The following is a 24,247-nucleotide window of genomic DNA, read 5'->3' as shown; positions in this document are numbered from 1 at the left end:
TGATCCTATTTCTTACACTTTTCATCATCCGTTACAGAGGCACTCAATACACAATTTCCAATAATGTTATGTGTCATTTACATTTTCACAAAAATCCACTACACCCTCCAGGGAGGCCGATAATTTCAGCATGTGGACCATTTTATCAACCTGTGTTCATATATTTGGACTGTTTATTACAGCTGTGTGTTCAAGCAAGATCCACTTACCTCAAGTACCGCACTAGTTTGATTTTAAAACTACAAGATTTAGAAGTGATTCCTGAGACTAGTGTCCTGTGTACTCTACATATGACATGTATTTCACATCAATCTCAGTTGGAATCCGTAAAATACGCTGATCAGCAATAATCCACTATGCAAAGAACCTTAGGTTCCATTGTTCATCAGGTTATTTGAATTTACTTTAAAGAGGAATTATTTCATTTTCGATGGATCCTATTATTTGTAGCTCATAGGCTGCACGATGGGGTCCAGTGTGGCCCCATGGCTAGCGAACAGTTTAATGTTTGAGGAAGAACAGCTGTTCTACAGTGGTTCTAACATCAGTGACCAAATTATGATTTATACAAGGTACATACACGTCGAATGTAGAAGCCCATAATCTCACCCAGTCAAGGTCATTTACACACGTGACAACAACAATATAAACTAGTTGGATGCTGCTATTCAAACCCTGAACTGCACAATTACTATATCCATTTTTTCAAAATCAACTGATCGCAATAACAGGTTGATGGCGACTAGCCACCACCCACCCCCCTAATAGAGGGGGTTACCATATTCTGAGGTGCTGAGAATATGCTAGATAACCAGCAACCCCACTGACTTAGAAACTAAATTTGCAGAAATGGTCCCTAAATTTCTAGAATGTGGTTACTCTTTGAATTCACTCTTGGGGGGAAATTTACTAAAGGTCAATTTTAATTGATTTAAAATCAGTCTCAATCAAGAACACCTGAATGTATGAACTATGTCTATTTTTATATTATGTGTGTCTCTATAGGTGTTTCATGAGCCAACCAGTATTGAAGACCTCTGATAAACTTTACTATCAAAATATTCTTTTCCATTGAGGACTCTGAAATTCAGCCTCTTTTTGAAAACCTTTCGCAGAAAGTGGTTAACTGTGACCATTATAAGATAGTCCTTTTTGTAAATGATTCATCTTAATTATTTAGCTAGTTGTCAACCTATTGCTGCCCATAGTTTACTTTCCAGATGAGAAAGTCACTATTTTTTGAGTGACTGATAATTATCTGCTCAAAGCAGTAAAGGGCGTCCTTCATGTTATGTGACTTATGGGGTTACTCTTCATAAAACTGGCAACCTGAAGGGACGATATTGTCACAGAAGATCAAGGTGTTTATACAACAAGCAATCAGAAAGATGTTCTAGGATTTCTTTCCCTTTTTGTGTATGACATTTATAGTCTTCTTTCTCCTATAGTTGCATGTGGTGGTTTTATCACAAAGCTGGATGGTTCCATAACTAGCCCTGGCTGGCCAAATGAATACCCCACTAATAAAAATTGTGTGTGGCAGGTGGTCGCTCCATCACAATACAGGATATCCTTGCAGTTTGAAGTCTTTGACCTTGAAGGCAATGATGTAAGTTCAGTAAACCTGTGTATGTGACCAGTCTTTTATTCTTTGGAAATTACTTTATACGCTTGCATCAATGCAAAATATAATGACGGATATTTTGTTTTGTACTGTTTGTGTAGTATTGTGTTGTATTAACGTCTCTCCTTGCTTTCTGTAGGTCTGTAAGTATGACTATGTGGAAGTCCGCAGTGGACTGACTTCAGAGTCAAAAATGCATGGAAGGTTTTGTGGCTCAGAAAAGCCAGAGGTGATCACCTCACACGGCAACAGTATAAGACTGGAATTTAAATCCGACAACACCGTTTCTAAGAAAGGATTTAAAGTAAACTTTTTTTCTGGTAAGGATTTATTTTATTTTTATTTTTTTATTAAAGAAATAGCATTGATGTCGCTGCAACCTCACACAAAAATAACACAGAGAACATAAGTGGGGCAGTAGTCCAGCGGTTATCCTGATGATGCCACTAATGCAACTTTTTTTCATTACAGATAAGGATGAGTGCTCCAAGGACAATGGAGGTTGCCAGCACGAGTGCACAAACACCTTTGGCAGCTATGTCTGCCAGTGCAAGCATGGCTATATGCTTCATGATAATGGCCATGACTGTAAAGAAGGTATACAGTAGTTGTAGAATTGGTAAATGCAAAAGAAAAGCCTAGCTCCTGAGTCATTAGATTATCTGTATTTCAGTTGACAACTAGTCAAAACACAGTGTATATCAGTGACCATTTAAATCCAGCCTTATTCTGGGAGCCACTACAAAATACAAACCCTTATGTCTCTGATGGTTTTACAATACAATGCTGATTCTATCTGTGGTGGTTTTCCAATCCAAAACCCCCTATCTAAAATTCTGATGAGTGAATAGCCAGTGGCAAGTTTGTGCTGTGTTGGGGTGTGCTTGCTTCCCTGCCCCCTGTAGCTGAATCAGGGGATATCAGGAGAGGCGGGGGCCTGTGTGCAGTCTCTGTACAGGCCCCCTCCCATCTAGCAGGCAGCTCTGAGCACTAGAAGACACTGGTGCTGTGCCAGAGTCTACTGCGCCTGCTCAGGTCTCCGGGACAATGGAGCAGGGGCCATTTTCCTGGTGATTTCCCTACGGCGCATGTGCATAACACTTGGAAAATAACCACCGCTCCATTTTGCAGCACTGCAGCCACCGATACTAAACTCCAGAAAGATAAATATAGAAGAAATGAGTGCAAGGTGTGCAATGTGGGTCCCTCCTGGACACCGAACACACTACACCCATTATAGATACACTGTTAAGCTGAATATTAGACTTTCTTGGTTTTATGTTTTGTTTGCCCTGTTCCTTGTTCACCCTCTGTGTCTTTTTCTACCATTTCTCTTTTTTTAAGCAAAATATGTATTCCATGTTGTGTTATATTAACATACTGTCCTGTGAGCACACTGTAATCTCAGAACAAAATACTTTTCTTTTATGAACATATTTATTATTGGTGTGAGCTTCTTATAGCAGTATGTTCATATTAAATCTAAAATTCAGTTGTACTGTATGTGCATTCTCTAATGTATTACTGTTCATGTTGGACTATGCTACTAAATAATTGTTACTGAAAAAATTCTTGTTACTAACATGTCACTTTACCTCTAGCTGGCTGTGAACACAGGCTTATTAGTGCTGAGGGAACTATTTCAAGCCCAAACTATCCCGATAAATATCCCAGCCGGAAAGAATGCACCTGGGGCATATCCACAACCGCCGGCCATAGAGTCAAACTTGTAAGTGTGAGTCCTCATCCTGAAAAAGGCTTAAACTTAATTAATGCAGCACAGTTATCCCTCCGTCAGGCGCACCACTGGGACTCCCGGGTTCCGGCGCAGTGCGCCTGACAGGCGCCTGTTAGAAAATCGTCATTAGCACCTAATTAACTCAATTCTAACGCTCTTAAAGTGATCAGTGACCATCATTAGGACGTACAAATAGAGAAATTGTAGGTTTTACGGGCCATTTCAGCAGAAAATCTGAAGCAACAGAGAAAACACGAACATGAGTATAAGTTTGGGCGCAGTGTCTGAGAGGTCACCCTGGACAAACCTACATATGTCCGCAAAATATACACAACCTTTGTAATTTTCGTGAGCCAGTGGAGAAATTTCCCCATCAACCAATCAGCAGCACTGTATCATTTTATAGTATGCAAATTATAGATGTTACTTCAGTGCTGCTTGGTTGCCATGGGCAACTTCTCCACTGGCTCACTTCTCCGCTCTTAAAACTGCTTAGTAAAAGTACCCCTTAGTAGATGAAAATAAAAGGAAAAACGAACCTTCAAAAGTCGGAGGAGTTTGGGCGCAGTGTGCTTGAGAGGCCAGGAGGGTCACTACTGCACTCCACGCAGGCGGTGGGGAAACTGACTAGGTGGGTTTCGAACAGCACCTAGAGATAGGAAGGTTCTAGGAGGGACAGGCCCCTGCGCCCCCTTGGGGTGGACAGGGGAGCGAGAACAGCTGTGGGGCGCCTGTCAGGCCAGTTTCGCCTGACTGAGGGTTAAATGAATCCTAAAGTATAATGTATGACTGGAATGACTATCAAAAGATATTGAAATAAATAAGTGTATTTGTGAGTGATGTTTAGTTCTGTCTTAAAAAGAATGTTGACCTCAGGGTCTTTAATGTTTGTAAGATCTTAGCCAGAACCTTTTGCACTTTTTGCTTTTTTACGTTATAAAATGTATTCTTGGGGTCAGATATTAGTAGTGATAATTAATTTACCTTTGTTTTGTTTTGTAATACACTACAATACTGGCAGCAATCCAAGACTGTTATTTTGGGCTTGATTGAGTGAAGTGGCAGCCAGAAAAGCAGGCATCTCTAGTTGCATGTGGCGCACTATGCACTTTGGAGGAGATTCAGCGCATGGCTGGTACTCTCTGTGAAGTGTGTGTTTCTGGCTATCAACTGTGCAGCTAATTGGCGATTTGCATGCAAGACATCCATTTCATTTTAGTGCGGTGGGTGTGTAACATGGTTTTGGCGCAGTTATGAGCTTATGCCTTTGCTTCTGAGGATCTTTCGTACCTACAGGTAGCATGGAATAGGTGTAAGCACCAATACTAATGATGACGATTGCAATGCAACTAAACCCATGAGGACGCATGTTAGCATAAGATAATGAATCTAGGTGCAGTGACCATCCGCACTTGCCGGTACTTTGCGTCTAACTCATATTCATTATGTCGTAAGCAGGTGTGTACAGCATTTTATCCACTGTTATTTAGAAAGTATTTTTATATAGCTATGCAGTAATGCACATGATATAGATCCACTTGTGCAGTTCATATTGGGGTCTATGGCCCTAATTCAGTAAGGATTGCAGTGTCTGCTAAAAAGCAGTTGCTGCCTCGAAATAGAGAAAACACACCCATTGCAGAAATTACGAATACTTTGCAATATGTGGGCTGATCGCCAAACCATACACAAATCCCGGAACATCGAAGATCTTTCCTATCTGCGCCAGGCAAGGTTGTCCACAATTCTTGCGACACAAGAGGCTGGAAGTAGACATCGCTGACGTCAGAGTCCCTCCTTAAAAACGCCAGGGCGCGTCTGCGTTTTTTCAGAAACACCCAAAACACTGCAGGTTTCTGCCCAGAAACGTCGGCTTCTTAACGGTCAAGCAGTGGATACATTGCCATTTTGATGTGTACACAATTCCTGTCGCTATTTTCTCTTACGTCCTAGAGGATGCTGGGGTCCACATTAGTACCATGGGGTATAAATGGGTCCACTAGGAGCCACTGGCACTTGAAGCGTTTCACAGTGTGGGCTGGCTCCTCCCTCTATGGCCCTCCTACCAGACTCGGTCACAGCTTTGGGAGCTTCATAGGAGTTTTTCTAGTTTTATTTTTTTCATTAGAGTTTAGGCACAGGGAGGCTACTGGCAACAGCCTCCCTGCTTCGTGGGACTTAGGGGGGGGGAGTAGTGTCCAACTCTGAGAGGTTAATGGCCACTATCTCCGCTGACAGGACACTGAGCTCCTGAGGGTAATGATCGATAGCCGCCCCAGGCGACCACTCACTCCCGCAGCATGCCGCCGCCCCCTAACAGAGCCAGAAGATTCTGGTGGCGAGTGAGTCACCGGCGCCTCGGCAAGCGGGAAACCAGTGTGAAGATGGCGGCAACACGGTGGGAGCGCAGTACTAACTGCGCTTCGGAGGCTCAGCGGTACACAGTGCGGCACTATGAGGGGCGCCCTGAACCAGCACCTATACCCTACACTGGTCACTTAGGCTGTTAGGAACCTCGGTAACGCTGCCAGCACCATACCTCAGGCCAGTATAAAGATGTGAAAGCGGGAGCAGCGCCATGTTTCAGGCGGCAGAGCTCCTCCTCAGAGCGGACCCAGCAACGTTCAGCGCCATTTTCCTCCCTGCAAATCCAGCTACACAGACACTGACAGGGAGTGCTGTCCCTCCACACGACTCCAGCTATCCTGTGCGGTACCAAGGGGTTGTAGAAAGGGGGGGGGTGGGTGGGGCTGTAAATTCCTGTGTAGTCTATTAAGGGTACACAGTCAGCGCCAGGTATTTTGTTATATCTACCTTATTAAGCGCTGTGTGTGTGCTGGCTCCAAGCTCTGTGTGTCTCTGAAGGTTCATGGGGAAAAACGGTCTCTGACATTTTCCTGTGTGAGTGTGGTGTATGTTTCTCACATAACCATGTCCAGGGACTCTGTCGCTTATGCTGCCAAGGATATTTCTTCTCCAGAAGAATCCATTCCATGTACCCAAAAATGTAATGCATTGTCTCAGATTCCTATTAATGAGCCAGAATGGCTGACTTCTATTAAGGCAATGATATCTCAAATCTCTACTAGTGTAGCTCATACTGAGATGGAAACTCAGGTTTTAAATAATTATATGGCTGTTTGGTCAGGTTCTGTTCCTATTCCTCCTCAATCCCCTAACATATTCCCAAAGAAACGTGCACTTGCCCAGATTATGCAAGATGATACGGATACCGACTCTAACACAGCAGACGGTGATGGGGATGTGCTGAGGGGGGCGGCAGCCCTGGCTAAAGGGGTGCAGCTCATGATTGAGGCCATTAGAGATGTGTTAAACATTACTGACACACCACCTGAGCAGGTTGAGGAGGCTTACTTCACAGACAATAAGAAAGCCTCGCTAACCTTTCCTGCGTCTAAAGAATTAAATGCTTTATTTGAAAAATCCTGGGAAACCCCGGAGAAAAAAATCCAGATTCCCAAGTGGGTTCTGGTTGCTTTTCCCTTCCCTGAGGAGGATAGAAAAACATGGGAAAACCCACCCATAGTTGACGCGAAAAAGGTGGTTTTACCTGTCCCTGGAACTACCGAGTTAAAAGAACAGGCTGATCGTAAAATTGACACTACGCTCAAACCCATATACACTGCTTCAGGGGTGGCATTAAGGCCTGCTATTTCCTGTGCATGGATCTCAAAAGCTATAGTAAAGTGGTCAGGCACGTTACTAGAAGACTTAGATAAAATGGATAGAAGTGACATTGAACTGTTTTTACGTAACATACAGGATTCTGCTGGGTTCATGGTGGAATCCATGAAGGACCTGGGTACGCTAAATGCACGGATATCTTTCATGTCTGTCTCAGCTCGCAGGGGACTATGGCTATGCCAATGGTCGGCAGACGCGGAATCCAGGAGAAGTGTGGAGAACCTACCTTACACAGGTCAGGCACTGTTTGGGGAAGTGCTGGATGCGTGGATTTCCACGGCAACCACGGGTAAGTCACTGTTTCTTCCCTCAGCTACGCCTTCTACGAAGAAACCCTTTTTTTAATCCGCAACACAGTCCTTTCGGACCGTTAAGACAAAAAAGTCCAAGCCCCCTACCACTTTCTTTAGAGGTGGGCGTGCAAAATCCCAAAAGCCTGCATCTGCACGCTCCCAGGACCAATAGCCGGCTTCTGGTTCCTTAAAAATCCTCAGCATGACGGTGGACTGCACAGCCTGGAGGACGGTCTGGTGGGTGCGAGGCTCAGACGTTTCAGCCAGGTCTGTGTGTCGCCCGTCCTGGACCTCAGGGTAAAGGATATTGTATCCCAGGGGTACAGACTGGAGTTTCAAGAACTCGCGCCTCACTGATTCTTCAAATCAGGCTTGCCAGCGTTACTGGCAGACAGGGCTGTCCTACAAGAAGTCATTCAAAAATTGGAAAGGTCAGCGGTCATCGTTACAGTTCCACCGCATATGCGAAACAATGGTTACTATTCACACCTTTTCGTGGTACCGAAACCGGATGGTTCGGTCAGACCGATTTTGAACTTGAAATCGTTAAACCCTTATCTGTGGGCTTTCAAGTTCAAAATGGAGTCTCTGAGAGCGGTGATCTCAGGTCTAGAGGAGGGGGAGTTTCTGGTATCCCTGCATATCAAAAATGCGTACCTCCACATTCCGATTTGGCCACCACACCAGGCTTATCTCAGGTTTGCACTGTTAGACAGTCACTATCAGTTTCAGGCACTGCCATGCGGTCTCTCCACGGCACCGAGGGTGTTCACCAAAGTGATGGCAGAGATGATTGTTCTCCTCCGCAGACAGGGAGTGAACATAATGGACAATCTGGTGATAAAGGCATCAACCAGGGAGATCTTGTTGCAGTCCATTGCTCTCACAACTCGTCTGCTCAGGGAACATGTTTGGATCCTGATCCTTCCGAAGTCACATTTGGAGCTGACAAGGAGATTGTCTTTCCTGGGAATGATCCTCGACATGGAAGTGCAGACGGTGTTTCTACCGGAGGAAAAAGCGTTGGTGATTCAAACAATGTTCCGGGATGTCCTGAAGCCAGCCCGGGTATCGGTTCATCAGTGCATTCGCCTTCTGGGGAAGATGGTTGCCTCCTATGAGGCTCTACAGTACGAAAGATTTCATGCTCGATCCTTCTAACTGGATCTCCTAGACAAGTGGTCGGGATCTCCTCTACATATGCACCTGAGGGATACGTCTGTCGTCAAGAGCAAGGATTTAACTCCTTTGGTGGCTACAAATGTTTCACCTTCTGGAGGGCCGCAGGTTCGGGATTCAGGACTGGAACCTTCTAACCATGGACGCAAGTTTCCGGGGTTGGGGCGCAGTCACTCAAGGGGAAACTTTCCAAGGAAGGTGGTCAAGTCTGGACTCCAGTTTTCCAATAAACATTCTGGAACTAAGAGCCGTGTACAACGGTCTTCTCCAAGCGGCACATCTTCTGCGATATCATGCCATTCAAGTACAGTCGGACAATGTAACAACGGTGGCCTACATAAACCGACAAGGTGGAACAAAGAGCAGAGCTGCAATGTCAGAGGTAAAAAGGATCCTGCTCTGGGCAGAAAGGCACGCACTGGCGCTGTCAGCAATCTTCATTCCGGGAGTGGACAACTGGGAAGCGGACTGCCTCAGCAGAAACGATCTCCATCCAGGAGAGTGGAGCCTCCATTCGGAGGTGTTCACGGATGTGACAAATCTTTGGGGTGTACCTCAAATAGACATGATGGCCTCACGTCTCAACAAGAAGCTTCAGAGGTATTGTTCCAGGTCGAGAGATCCGCAAGCAGTGGCAGTGGACACCCTGGTGAATCCATGGATGTTCCAGTCTGAGTACGTGTTTCCTCCACTTCCACTCATTCCAAGGATTCTAAAAATCATAAAGAGAACAAGAGTTCAGGCAATCCTCATTGCTCCGGACTGGCTAAGAAGGGCTTGGTAAGCGGATCTTCTGGATCTACTGTTGGAATATCCGAGGCCTCTTCCTCTTCGGGAGGATCTTCTGCAACAGGGGCCGTTCGCTTATCAAGACTTACCACGGCTATGTTTGATGGCATGGAGGTTGAACGCCAGATATTAGCTCGGAAGGACATTCCGAACAAGGTTATTCCTACCCTGATACAGGCCAGGAAAGGAGTTGTGTCTAAACATTACCATCGCATTTGGGAAAAGTATGTGTCTTGGTGTGAATCCAAGAAGTTTCCTACGGTGGAGTTTCAACTGGGACAGTTTCTCCTCTTCCTGCAAGCAGGTGTGGATATGGGCCTGCGTTTGGGTTCCATAAAGGTCCAGATTTCGGCCTTATCCATTTTCTTCCAGAAACAGCTGTCTTCTCTCACTGAGGTTCAGACTTTTTTGAAAGGGGTTCTGCACATTCAGCCTCCCTTTGTGCCGCCTACGGCACCCTGGGATCTAAACGTGGTGTTGGAGTTCTTCCAATCGGATTGGTTCGAGCCTCTACAGGAGGTTGAGGTCAAGTTTCTCACGTGGAAGGCTGTCAATTTGTTGGCCTTAGCTTCTGCTAGACGTGTGTCAAAGTTGGGGGCTTTGTCTTGTAGAAGTCCCTACTTGATCTTCCATGAAGATAGAGCTGAGCTCCGGACATGCCAGCAATTCCTTCCAAAGGTTGTGTCGGCTTTTCATATCAACCAACCTATTGTGGTGCCAGTTGCTACTGACTCCTCAATTGCATCTAAGTCCTTGGATGTTGTAAGGGCTCTGAAAATATTTGTGAAGAGGACTGCTCATCACAGAAAATCGGACTCTGTTTGTCCTGTATGATCCCAAGAAAATTGGGTGTTCTGCTTCTAAGCAGACGATCTCTCGCTGGATCAGGTTCACTATCCAGCATGCGTATTCTACGGCAGGATTGCCATATCCAAAATCTGTTAAAGCCCACTCTATGGGTTCTTCCTGGGCGGCTGCCTGGGGTGTCTCGGCTTTACAGCCTTGCCGAGCGGCTACTTGGTCTGGGACGAACACGTTTGCTAAGTTCTACAGGTTCGATACATTGGCCTCTGAGGACCTGTGGTTTGGTCAATCAGTTCTGCAGGATCCTCCTTGCTCTCCCTCCCGTTCTGGGAGCATTGGTACATCCCCATGGTACTAATGTGGACCCGGGTGGTATTCAAGTGACCGGCGGTAGGGAGGCCGACAGTCACATGACCCCCTCCACCATCCCGACCCCTCACTATCCCGACGGTCGGCATGCCGACCAACAGGGACTATTTCCACTCGTGGGTGTCCACGACACCCATAGAGTGGGAACAGAACCCGTGACGACTGCAGGTCGCCACCGAGCCCGCAGCGTGCCCGCAAGGGGCTTGCTGCACTGGCCTCTCCCCGCCGGGATCCCGGCGTCGGTATGCTGCCGGGATCCTGGCGTCGGTAAGCTGACCGCCGGTCAGCCATACTACACCCGTGGACACCAGCATCCTCTAGGACGTAAGAGAAAATAAGATTTTAATTACCTACCGATAAATCCTTTTCTCGTAGTCCGTAGAGGATGCTGGGCTCCCGCCCAGTGCTTCGTTATCATGCAGTGGTTACTTGGTCAGTACTGCTTTGTTCTTTGTTAAGTACTGCGTTATTACTTGGTTCAGTAATGTTATTCAGCTGTTGCTGAGTTTTTAAGCTAGTTAGCTTGGTTTGCCTTGTTGTGTGAGCTGGTGTGAATCTTGACACTATCTGTGTAAATTCCTTCTCTCGAAGTATGTCCGTCTCCTCGGGCACAGTTTCTAGACTGAGTCTTGTAGGAGGGGCATAGAGGGTGGAGCCAGACCACACTGTTAAACTCTTAAAGTGCCAGTGGCTCCTAGAGGACCCGTCTATACCCCATGGTACCAATGTGGACCCCAGCATCCTCTACGGACTACTAGAAAAGGATTTACCGGTAGGTAATTAAAATCCTATTTTTAGTCACGTGTGCGTAGTGCAGACGCTGCGCATGTGCAGTTGTTGGATAATCGTCCGGATTGCGATTCTCACATTTTGCAATTCTTACTGAATGAGGACCTATGTACTAAGCCTTGGAGAGTAATAAAGTACCAACCAACCAGCTCCTAACTGTCATTTTTCAAACACCACATGTGACTTGGGAGTTAAGAGCTAATTGGCTGGTACTTTATCTCCGTCCACTTTACCTCTATCCAAGGCTTAGTAAATAGACCCCTGTTTTGAAAAATGACAGTTAGGAGCTGATTAGTTGGCAGTTTATCTCTCTCCATTTTATCTCTCGCTACTGTATCTCTCTCCAAGGCTTAGTACGTAGACCCCATTATTTATTATAATTTTTCATAATGCACCACAGGGTTTCTCATGACTGTTCCTTGACATTACTATTTGCTATTTAATTTACACATAAATGTAGATTGTTTTTACAGCTTAATGACTTTTGCTTGTACTGTAGGAATTTAATGACTTTGAAATTGAACTGCACCAAGAATGTGCCTATGACCACCTGGAACTTTATGATGGGCCGAGCAGCAAATTTGCCATTCTCGGCCGATTCTGTGGCAGCAGCAAGCCAGAGCCTGTAATTGCCTCAAGTAGCAATATGTTCCTGCGCTTTTACTCTGATGCTTCAGTGCAGAGGAAAGGGTTCCAAGCTAAATACAGCACAGGTATGTAACAACATCTTATCACATCTGTCATGTCAACTGAAAAATACATTGCAGACTAGTCCTTAATGATGGCTCAGTTTTACCAACTCTATACTGGGGATGACAACCATGCTTGGCAGTCCTGCAAGTACAAATAGAATGAATGGGCCTATGTATCCGGTCTTTAGGTCCACAGCAATTAGGTTGACACTCATTAGGTCGACCACTATTGGTCGGTATGGTCACTAGGTCGACATGGTAAAGGACGACATGAGTTTTTCACAGTTTTTTTTCTTTTCATTTTTTGAACTTTTTCATACTTTACGATCCACGTGGACTACGATTGGGAATAGCACAGTGGTAGCGGCGGAGCGAGGCACCTTGCCCAAAGCATGGTGAGCAAAGCCAGCCATGCGAGTGAACACGGTGCACTAATTGGGGTTCACGGTCACTGTATAAAGAAAATGACACCCAAAAAATATTAAAAACCCATGTCGACCTTTTTCCATGTTGACCTAATGACTGTGTTGACCTAGGTGTCAGGTGTCGACCTAGGCACTGTCGACCAATACTGGTCGACCTAATGACTGTCAACCTAGTTACTGTCAATCCTATGATCCACAACCCTTGGCATAACACATGTTAAAATTCGTACCAGTGCCACCAGTAAATCAGTGGTGAGCCTAGCATGACCCTCCCCAACCTAAAGTTAGTGTTATGAATATTACACATCAACTTTCACAGGGATGTTTGTCTAGGACACTGGTCTTAAATTGTTTGTTTTGCATTTTACCCCAGATTGTCTGTGTTAAGGTAACACAAGCACATGCTTGTATGATTGCATCTAGTTTTATATGTGTTGCTACTGTATGCGTGTGTGCAAGCCGCCTATCTGGCTTGCCCATGTGCAATAGAACAGACACGCCATACTTGGGATGGTGACCATTACATATCCTTATTAAATAGACCATACAAAGCTCTGGCCGGCGGTTGCAGAGAAAAGCTCTATTTCTCATACGTCCTAGGATACGGCTGGGATCACTTCAAGAACCATGGGGTATAGACGGGATCCGCAGGAGACATGGGCACTTTAAGACTTTCAAAGGGTGTGACCTGGCTCCTCCTTCTATGCCCCTCCTCCAGACTCCAGTTTAGAATCTGTGCCCAGTGAGACTGGTTGCACTCTGAGGAGCTCTGCTGAGTTTCTCTGAAAAAGACTTTTGTTAGGTTTTTTATTTTCAGGGAGAACTGCTGGCAAAAATCTCCCTGCTTCGTGGGACTTAGGGGAGAGAAGTCAGACCTACTTCTGTGAGTTTAAAGGCTCTGCTTCTTTGGCTACAGGACACCATTAGCTCCTGAGGGTTTGGAACACTAGGTACGCCTAGGGGTTCATTCCCAGAGCCCGCCGTCACCCCCCTTGCAGAGCCAGAAGTCAGAAGACAGGTGAGTAGAAGAAGCAAAGAAGACTCACGCTGCGCGCCATGCTCCCACACAGAGCGGCACTACAGGGTGCAGGGCGCAGGGTGGGCGCCCTGGGCAGCATATAAATCCTCAAAATACATGGGCAAGAGGGAACATAAGTGCCAAGGCACTGTCCTAACCCCCGCCAGTATAAATATTAGTTGGAAAAAATAAGATTTTAAACCTACCGGTAAATCTTTTTCTCCTAGTCCGTAGAGGATGCTGGGGACTCCGTAAGGACCATGGGGTATAGACGGGCTCCGCAGGAGACATGGGCACTCTAAAGACTTTAGATGGGTGTGCACTGGCTCCTCCCTCTATGCCCCTCCTCCAGACCTCAGTTAGAGAACTGTGCCCAGAGGAAACGGACAGTACGAGGAAAGGATTTTTGTAATCTAAGGGCAAGATACATACCAGCCCACACCATACACACCGTACAACATGGAATATACTAACCAGTTAACAGTATGAAACAAAACAGCATCAGCCAGAGACTGATCAAACTGTAACATAACCCTTATGTAAGCAATAACTATATACAAGTCTTGCAGAATTTAGTCCGCACAGGGACGGGCGCCCAGCATCCTCTACGGACTAGGAGAAAAAGATTTATCGGTAGGTTTAAAATCTTATTTTCTCTTACGTCCTAGAGGATGCTGGGGACTCCGTAATGACCATGGGGTATAGACGGGCTCCGCAGGAGACATGGGCACTCTAAAGACTTTAGATGGGTGTGCACTGGCTCCTCCCTCTATGCCCCTCCTCCAGACCTCAGTTAGAGAACTGTGCCCAGAGGAAACGGACAGTACGAGGAAAGGATTTTTGTAATCTAAGGGCAAGATACATACCAGCCCACACCATACACACCGTACAACATGGAATATACTAACCAGTTAACAGTATGAAACAAAACAGCATCAGCCAGAGACTGATCAAACTGTAACATAACCCTTATGTAAGCAATAACTATATACAAGTCTTGCAGAATTTAGTCCGCACAGGGACGGGCGCCCAGCATCCTCTACGGACTAGGAGAAAAAGATTTACCGGTAGGTTTAAAATCTTATTTTCTCTTACGTCCTAGAGGATGCTGGGGACTCCGTAATGACCATGGGGATTATACCAAAGCTCCAGACAGGGCGGGAGAGTGCGGATGACTCTGCAGCACCGATTGAGCAAACATGAGGTCCTCCTCAGCCAAGGTATCAAACTTGTAGAATTTAGCAAAAGTGTTTGAACCCGACCAAGTCGCCGCTCGGCAAAGCTGTAATGCCGATACGCTTCGACCAGCCGCCCAAGAAGAGCCCACCTTCCTAGTGGAATGGGCCTTTACCGAATTTGGTAACTGCAATCCAGCCGTAGAATGAGCCTGCTGAATCGTGTTACAGATCCAGCGGGCAATAGTCTGCTTAGACACAGGAGCGCCAACCTTGTTGGCTGCATACAGGACAAACAGTGCCTCTGTTTTCCTAACCCGAACTGTCCTGGCTACATAAATGTTTAAGGCCCTGACTACATCAAGGGACTTGGAATCCTCCAAGTCACCCGTAGCCACAGGCACCACAATAGGTTGGTTCATATAAAAAGATGAAACCACCTTAGGCAAAAATTGAGGACGAGTCCTCAATTCTGCTCTATCCACATGGAAAATCAGATAGGGGCTCTTGTGAGACAAAGCCGCCAATTTGGACACCCGCCTTGCAGATGCCAAGGCCAACAACATGACCATGAGAAATTTTAATTCAGCTGTTTGAAGAGGCTCAAACCAGTGAGACTTTAGGAACTGTAACACCACGTTGAGGTCCCATGGTGCCACTGGGGGCACAAAAGGAGGCTGGATATGCAGCACTCCCTTTACAAAAGTCTGGACTTCTGGAAGAGAAGCCAATTCCTTCTGAAAGAAAACTGATAGGGCCGAAATCTGTACCTTAATGGAGCCTAACTTTAGGCCCATATCCACTCCTGTCTGTTGAAAGTGGATAAAACGGCCCAGATGGAAATCTTCAGTAGGAGCATTCTTGGCTTCACACCAAGACACATACTTCCTCCAGATGCGGTGATAATGTTTCGCCGTCACCTCCTTCCTAGCCTTAATCAGAGTAGGGATGACTTCCTCCGGAATACCTTTCCCCGCTAGGATTTGGTGTTCAACCGCCATGCCGTCAAACGTAACCGCGGTAAGTCTTGGAACACGCAGGGCCCTTGCTGCAACAGGTCTTCCCTGAGAGGAAGAGGCCACGGATCTTCTGTGAGCATATCCTGAAGATCTGAATACCCTTCGAGGCCAATCTGGAACAATGAGTATTGTCTGCACTCTTTCTCGTCTTATGATTCTCAGTATTTTTGAGATAAGCGGAAGAGGAGGGAACACATAGACCGACTGAAACACCCATGGTGTCACCAGGCCGTCCACCGCTACTGCCTGAGGGTCCCTTGACCTGGCACAATACCTCCGTAGCTTCTTGTTGAGGCGTGACGCCATCATGCCTATTTGTGGAAGTCCCCACTGACTTGTTATCTCTGCAAAAACTTCCCGATGAAGTCTCCACTCTCCTGGATGGAGATCGTGTCTGCTGAGGAAGTCTGCTTCCCAGTTGTCCACTCCCGGAATGAAGACTACTGACAGAGCGCTTACATGATTTTCCCCCCAGCGAAGTGTCCTGGTGGCTTCCGCCATTGCCACTCTGCTCCTTGTCCCGCCTTGGCGGTTTACATGAGCCACAGCTGTGACGTTGTCTGATTGAATCAGAACCGGTAGGTCGCGAAGAAGATTCTCCGCTTGTCGTAGGCCGTTGTATATGGCCCTCAATTACAGTACGTTGATGTGTAGACAAGCCTCCTGGCTTGACCATAGTCCCTGAAAATTTCTTCCTTGTGTGACTGCTCCCCATCCTCTGAGGCTCGCGTCCGTGGTCACCAGAACCCAGTCTTGAATGCCGAACCTGCGACCCTCGAGAAGGTGAGCGCTCTGCAGCCACCACAGTAGAGACACCCTGGCCCTGGGGGACAGGCTTATTTTCTGATGTATTTGTAGATGGGACCCCGACCATTTGTCCAGAAGGTCCCACTGAAACATCCTCACATGGAACTTGCCGAAGGGGATAGCCTCGTAGGTCGCCACCATTTTTCCCAGTACTCGAGTGCATTGATGGACTGACACTCTTTTCGGTTTTAACAGGTTTCTGACCATGTTCTGGAGTTCCTGGGCTTTTTCCATCGGGAGAAAAACCCTCTTTAGTTCCGTGTCCAGAATCATGCCTAAGAAAGATAGCTGAGTCGTTGGAACCAACTGTGACTTTGGAAAATTTAGAATCCAGCCATGCTGCTGCAGCACTCTCAGGGAGAGCGACACGCTTTTCTGCAATTGATCTTTCGATCTCGCTTTTATCAGGAGATCATCCAAGTACGGGATATTTGTGACTCCCTGCCTGCGCAGGAGCACCATCATTTCCACCATTACCTTGGTGAAAATCCTCGGGGCCGTGGAAAGCCCAAACGGCAACGTCTGAAACTGGTAATGACAGTCCTGTGCAGCGAATCTCAGGTACGCCTGATGAGGGGGATATATGGGGACATGAAGGTATGCATCCTTTATGTCTAGTGACACCATAAAATCCCCTCCCCCCTTCCAGGCTGGAGATAACTGCCCGGAGCGATTCCATCTTGAATTTGAACGTTTTCAAGTACAGATTTAGGGATTTTAGATTTAGAATGGGTCTGACCGAGCCATCTGGTTTCGGGACCACAAACAGGGTTGAATAGTACCCCTTCCCCTGTTGACCTAGGGCAACCTTGATAATCACTTGTTGATGACACAGTTCTTGACTTGCAGCTAAAACTATCCCTCTCTGGGGGAGAAGCTGGTAAAGCCGATTTGAAAAATCGGCGAGGAGGCACCTCTTCGAATTCCAAAATAGATTTACCCGCGGTAGCTGTGGAAACCAGGTCCGCGAGACCTTCCCCAAATAAAACCTCACCCTTGTAAGGCAAAACTTCCATATGTCTCTTTGAGTCGGCATCACCCGTCCATTGGCGGGTCCACAGGGCTCGCCTAGCAGAAATTGCCATGGCGTTGGCTCTTGAACCTAACAGCCCAACGTCTCTCGCAGCGTCTCTCATATATAAGGCTGCGTCTTTTATGTGACCCAAGGTCAATAAAACGCTCTCCCTATCTAGTTATCTGCCCATGCTGCTACTGCGCTACATACCCATGCCGACGCTACTGCCGGTCTGAGCAAGGTACCCGTATGTGTATAAATTGATTTTAAGGTAGTTTCCTGTCTGCAATCAGCAGGATCCTTGAGGGCTGCCGTGTCCGGAGATGGTAGCGCCACCTTTTTGGACAAGCGCGTTAAAGCCTTGTCCACCCTGGGCGAGGATTCCCACCGTAACCTGTCCTGCGCGGGGAAAGGGTACGCCATAAGAATTATCTTGGGACTCTGCAGTTTCATGTCTGGAGTTTCCCAAGCCTTTTCAAATAACGCGTTCAGCTCATGAGATGGGGGAAAGGTTACCTCAGGTTTCTTTTCCTTAAGCATGCATACCCTCGTGTCAGGGTATCATCTGTGATATTCAAAACATCTTTTATTGCAATAATCATATAATGAATACTTTTGGCCACCCTTGGGTGTAACCTCGCATCATCGTAGTCGACACTGGAGTCAGAATCCGTGTCTGTATCAGTGTCTGCTACTTGGGACAGGGGACGTTTATGAGAACCTGGAGGGCCCTGTGCTACAGACAAAGCCATGGATTGACACCACAATCATCTGCTCCACCTCCTCCTTAGATGAGCCTTCCGCTTCAGACATGCCGACACACACGTTCCGAAACCCCCACACACTCAGGAATATATATATATATGGAGACAGTCCCCCAATAAGGCCCTTTGGAGAGACAGAGAGAGAGTATGCCAGCACACACCCAGCGCCACCGGACACTGGAATAAAGTCCCAGTCAGTACAGCGCTTTTATAAAAATATACTCACTGCGCCAAATAAATGTGTGTGTGTCCCCCCCCCCCCCTCTTTTTTGCCCTCTGTACTTGTGTTCAGCAGGGGAGAGTCCGGGGAGCCAGCTTCTCTGCAGTGTGCTGTGGAGAAAATGGCGCTGGTTAGTGCTGAGGAACCAAGCTCCGCCCCCTCACCAGCAGGCTTCGATCCCGCTCAAATCTTTATACTGGCGGAGTTTTTTGTAATATACTGCCTCCGCAGTATAGAACTATGCCAGTGTCCCTAGAAGTTTAATAATTGCTGCCCAGGGCTCCCCCACTACGCCCTGCACCCATACAGTGCTGCCAGTGTGTGTGTTAATGTGGGAGCAATGGCACGCAGCGTTACCGCCGCGCGTTACCTCATAGAAGATCTGAAGTCTTCTGCCGCCTTTGAAGTCTTCTTTCTTCTCATACTCACCCGGCTTCTATCTTCCGGCTCTGTGAGGAGGACGGCGGCGCGGCTCCGGGACGAACGGCGAGGGTGAGACCTGCGTTCCGACCCTCTGGAGCTAATGGTGTCCAGTAGCCTAGAAGCAGAGCCTATCATTTAAGTAGGTCTGCTTCTCTCCCCTCAGTCCCACAATGCAGGGAGCCTGTTGCCAGCAGTGCTCCCTGAAAACAAAAAGTCTTTTTCAGAGAAACTCAGTAGAGCTCCCCTGCAGTGCATCCAGTCTCCTCTGGGCACAGGATCTAACTGAGGTCTGGAGGAGGGGCATAGAGGGAGGAGCCAGTGCACACCCATCTAAAGTCTTTAGAGTGCCCATATCTCCTGCGGAGCCCGTCTATACCCCATGGTCCTTACGGAGTACCCAGCATCCTCTAGGACGTAAGAGAAAAGCGGGATGAAGCGCGCCATTGAGGGGGTAGAGCTTCCTCCTCACAGCCCACACACACTGCTAGACATATGCAGGGCGCAGGGGGGGCACCCTGGGCAGAATAACACTTGTTTATGGCAAAAAGGGACATTAACACACACTGTCCTACCCCCGCCAGTGAAATTAATTATTTAATTAAGAGCGGGAGAAACGCTCCATTATGGGGGCGGGGCTTCTTCCTCACTAAGCCAGCACGCTACTCAGCGCCATTTTCTCCTCCAGAGAAACTCTGGTCCTCCCTTCACTACTGACTTGTATCAGGGTGCAAAAGGGGGGGGGGGGGGGGGGGGCAATGTATATGGTGCTTGTATTGTATCATGTTATATTATAAAGTGCTGCAGGTCTGTTTTATGATATATTTCACAGATTTGTGTGTTTGCACTGGGGTGTGAACTGGCTAACCCTTTTTCTCTGACGTCCTAAGTGGATGCTGGGGACTCCGTAAGGACCGTGGGGAATAGCGGCTCCGCAGGAGACAGGGCACAAAAGTAAAAGCTTTAGGATCAGGTGGTGTGCACTGGCTCCTCCCCCTATGACCCTCCTCCAAGCCTCAGTTAGGTTTTTGTGCCCGGCCGAGAAGGGTGCAATCTAGGTGGCTCTCCTAAAGAGCTGCTTAGAGTAAAAGTTTTGTTAGGTTTTTTATTTTCAGTGAGTCCTGCTGGCAACAGGCTCACTGCAACGAGGGACTTAGGGGAGAAGAAGTGAACTCACCTGCGTGCAGGATGGATTGGCTTCTTAGGCTACTGGACACTAGCTCCAGAGGGACGATCACAGGTACAGCCTGGATGGGTCACCGGAGCCGCGCCGCCGACCCCCTTGCAGATGCTGAAGAGAGAAGAGGTCCAGAAATCGGCGGCTGAAGACTTCCCAGTCTTCTTAAGGTAGCGCACAGCACGGCAGCTGTGCGCCATTGCTCTCAGCACACTTCACACCAACGGTCACTGAGGGTGCAGGGCGCTGGGGGGGGCGCCCTGGGCAGCAATGAAAGTACCTATGCTGGCTAAAAATACATCACATATAGCCTCTGGGGCTATATGGATGTATTTAACCCCTGCCAGGTTGTCAGAAAAACGGGAGAAGAAGCCCACCGAAAAGGGGGCGGGGCCTATTCTCCTCAGCACACAGCGCCATTTTCCTACACAGCTCCGCTGCTAGGAAGGCTCCCAGGCTCTCCCCTGCACTGCACTACAGAAACAGGGTTAAAACAGAGAGGGGGGGCACTTATTTGGCGATATTATTATATATTAAGATGCTATAAGGGAAAACACTTATATAAGGTTGTCCCTGTATAATTATAGCGTTTTTGGTGTGTGCTGGCAAACTCTCCCTCTGTCTCCCCAAAGGGCTAGTGGGGTCCTGTCCTCTATCAGAGCATTCCCTGTGTGTGTGCTGTGTGTCGGTACGTGTGTGTCGACATGTATGAGGACGATGTTGGTGAGGAGGCGGAGCAATTGCCTGTAATGGTGATGTCACTCTCTAGGGAGTCGACACCGGAATGGATGGCTTATTTAGGGAATTACGTGATAATGTCAACACGCTGCAAGGTCGGTTGATGACATGAGACGGCCGGCAAACCAATTAGTACCTGTCCAGGCGTCTCAAACACCGTCAGGGGCTTTAAAACGCCCATTTACCTCAGTCGGTCGACACAGACACGGACACTGACTCCAGTGTCGACGGTGAAGAAACAAACGTATTTTCCATTAGGGCCACACGTTACATGTTAAGGGCAATGAAGGAGGTGTTACATATGTCTGATACTACAAGTACCACAAAAAAGGGTATTATGTGGGGTGTGAAAAAACTACCTGTAGTTTTTCCTGAATCAGATAAATTAAATAAAGTGTGTGATGATGCGTGGGTTTCCCCCGATAGAAAGTTATTGGCGTTATACCCTTTCCCGCCAGAAGTTAGGGCGCGTTGGGAAACACCCCTTAGGGTGGATAAGGCGCTCACACGCTTATCAAAACAAGTGGCGTTACCGTCTCCAGATACGGCCGCCCTCAAGGAGCCAGCTGATAGGAGGCTGGAAAATATCCTAAAAAGTATATACACACATACTGGTGTTATACTGCGACCAGCGATCGCCTCAGCCTGGATGTGCAGCGCTGGGGTGGCTTGGTCGGATTCCCTGACTGAAAATATTGATACCCTTGACAGGGACAGTATTTTATTGACTATAGAGCATTTAAAGGATGCATTTCTATATATGCGAGATGCACAGAGGGATATTTGCACTCTGGCATCAAGAGTAAGTGCGATGTCCATATCTGCCAGAAGATGTTTATGGACACGACAGTGGTCAGGTGATGCAGATTCCAAACGGCACATGGAAGTATTGCCGTATAAAGGGGAGGAGTTATTTGGGGTCGGTCCATCGGACCTGGTGGCCACGGCAACAGCTGGAAAATCCACCTTTTTTACCCCAAGTCACATCTCAGCAGAAAAAGACACCGTCTTTTCAGCCTCAGTCCTTTCGTCCCCATAAGGGCAAGCGGGCAAAAGGCCAGTCATATCTGCCCAGGGGTAGAGGAAAGGGAAGAAGACTGCAGCAGGCAGCCCCTTCCTAGGAACAGAAGCCCTCCACCGCTTCTGCCAAGTCCTCAGCATGACGCTGGGGCCGTACAAGCGGACTCAGGTGCGGTGGGGGGTCGTCTCAAGAGTTTCAGCGCGCAGTGGGCTCACTCGCAAGTGGCAAAAAAAGGAAAAAGAGGTAATAGTGGCGCTGGCAGGCCTGTGTGTGTGTGCACCCTGGGATTAGCTGCCACCTGGTGAGGAGGTAGCCGGCCTCCTCAACAAACAAAGCAATTAGGAAAATTACCAGGTCGGCGCTTAATACCAATTGGTGAACACAATGATAAAAATTAAACCAATTTATTGACAACAAATCACAAAAAACACATAAAAATAAATAAAATTATACATAAACAGGACCACAATATAATAATATAAAACTGAGGTTCCAGGAACCTCTAAATTAAGCAGTAAATTGAACCTTAATTGGGTATACTCAGAGGGCCGTCACAGTACCTATGTTAAAGGATAATTCTTTTTTAGCTGTTTAGCTACATGAAGTTTTCTTGCCAAGATGTAAAAAGGCACGACAGTACTTAGCACAATTGTGCATATAGGTGTCCTCACTTTATAATTTATTTTCCAATTGGGAAAAGTTCATCACTTGCCAATTTTAGTGTGGACTGTGCAGAGGTAAGCAGTAAAGGGATAGCTGTTACTCACAAACTGGACGGTATTTTCTCTTGTTGTACCGCAATGGTACCGGCGTGCATAGCCGCTCTCTATCACCCTTAGCACGGGTGAGACATCCGTCAGCGGTAGGACTCGTCCGTGGCGTGAGTAGTTGGTAGCGTCAGCTAAACGACCGCTCTCTCCTCCGGCAAAGTGTGAGTATACCGGTACAGCGTGTTCCACTCTCAGTATTGGTGGAATGATGTTCACCAAATTCAGGTGTTCCCAGTGTGATCCGAGGGACTAAATGAATCAGTCACGCTAGAAAGTGTAGCAATTACCGGCAATGGTTTTTGATAAGCTGCTGGGAGGACACACTTCAGTTCTTATTGGCAGTAGGTACTGGGGCTCCTTCTCTCTGTATCCTCAACGCGTTTCTCCGCACCCCAGGCGGCTTCTTCACTCGCAAGTGGACCCCTGGATCCTACAAGTAGTATCCCAGGGGTACAGATTGGAAATTCGAGACGTCTCCCCCTCGCAGGTTCCTGAAGTCTGCTTTACCAACGTCTCCCTCCGACAGGGAGGCAGTATTGGAAACAATTCACAAGCTGTATTCCCAGCAGGTGATAATCAAAGTACCCCTCCTACAACAAGGAAAGGGGTATTATTCCACACTATTTGTGGTACTGAAGCCAGACGGCTCGGTGAGACCTATTCTAAATCTGAAATCTTTGAACACTTACATACAAAGGTTCAAATCAAGATGGAGTCACTCAGAGCAGTGATAGCGAACCAGGAAGAAGGGGACTATATGGTGTCCCTGGACATCAAGGATGCTTACCTCCATGTCTCAATTTGCCCTTCTCACCAAGGGTACCTCAGGTTCGTGGTACAGAACTGTCACTATCAGTTTCAGACGCTGCCGTTTGGATTGTCCACGGCACCCCGGGTCTTTACCAAGGTAATGGCCGAAATGATGATTCTTCTTCAAAGAAAAGGCGTCTTAATTATCCCTTACTTGGACGATCTCCTGATAAGGGCAAGGTCCAGAGAACAGTTGGAGGTCGGAGTAGCACTATCTCAAGTAGTTCTACGACAGCACGGGTGGATTCTAAATATTCCAAAATCGCAGCTGATTCCGACGACACGTCTGCTGTTCCTAGGGATGATTCTGGACACAGTCCAGAAAAAGGTGTTTCTCCCGGAGGAGAAAGCCAGGGAGTTATCCAAGCTAGTCAGAAACCTCCTAAAACCAGGCCAAGTGTCAGTGCATCAATGCACAAGAGTCCTGGGAAAAATGGTGGCTTCTTACGAAGCGATTCCATTCGGCAGATTTCACGCAAGAATTTTTCAGTGGGATCTGCTGGACGAATGGTCCGGATCGCATCTTCAGATGCATCAGCGGATAATCCTGTCTCCAAGGACAAGGGTGTCTCTTCTGTGGTGGCTGCAGAGTGCTCATCTACTAGAGGGCAGCACATTCGGCATTCAGGACTGGGTTCTGGTGACCACGGATGCCAGCCTGAGAGGCTGGGGAGCAGTCACACAGGGAAGAAATTTCCAAGGAGTGTGGTCAAGTCTGGAGACTTCTCTCCACATAAATATACTGGAGCTAAGGGCAATTTACAATGCTCTGAGCCTAGGAAGACCTCTGCTTCAAAGTCAACCGGTGCTGATCCAGTCGGACAACATCACGGCAGTCGCCCACGTAAACAGACAGGGCGGCACAAGAAGCAGGAGGGCAATGGCA

At 47.4% G+C, this 24,247-nt stretch overlaps 1 protein-coding gene across 3 annotated transcripts in view; it reads left to right on the top strand.

Moving 5' to 3' along the window:
* LOC135056407 (tolloid-like protein 2) overlaps positions 1 to 24,247 on the top strand; it is a 362,236-nt gene that overhangs the window by 326,184 nt on the left and 11,805 nt on the right. For all 3 annotated transcript variants that reach the window (XM_063961508.1, XM_063961507.1, XM_063961509.1), the window contains 5 exons: positions 1,449 to 1,609; positions 1,764 to 1,944; positions 2,096 to 2,221; positions 3,226 to 3,353; positions 11,790 to 12,003. In XM_063961508.1, the coding sequence (XP_063817578.1) occupies positions 1,449 to 1,609; positions 1,764 to 1,944; positions 2,096 to 2,221; positions 3,226 to 3,353; positions 11,790 to 12,003 (810 nt within the window). The remainder of the gene's footprint in view (positions 1 to 1,448; positions 1,610 to 1,763; positions 1,945 to 2,095; positions 2,222 to 3,225; positions 3,354 to 11,789; positions 12,004 to 24,247) is intronic.

This window comes from Pseudophryne corroboree, chromosome 3 (assembly GCF_028390025.1).
Source record: "Pseudophryne corroboree isolate aPseCor3 chromosome 3, aPseCor3.hap2, whole genome shotgun sequence".
Taxonomy (NCBI): Eukaryota; Metazoa; Chordata; class Amphibia; order Anura; family Myobatrachidae; genus Pseudophryne; species Pseudophryne corroboree.
Note: the sequence above shows the minus strand (reverse complement) of the source record. Positions and strands in the feature narration are given on the sequence as shown.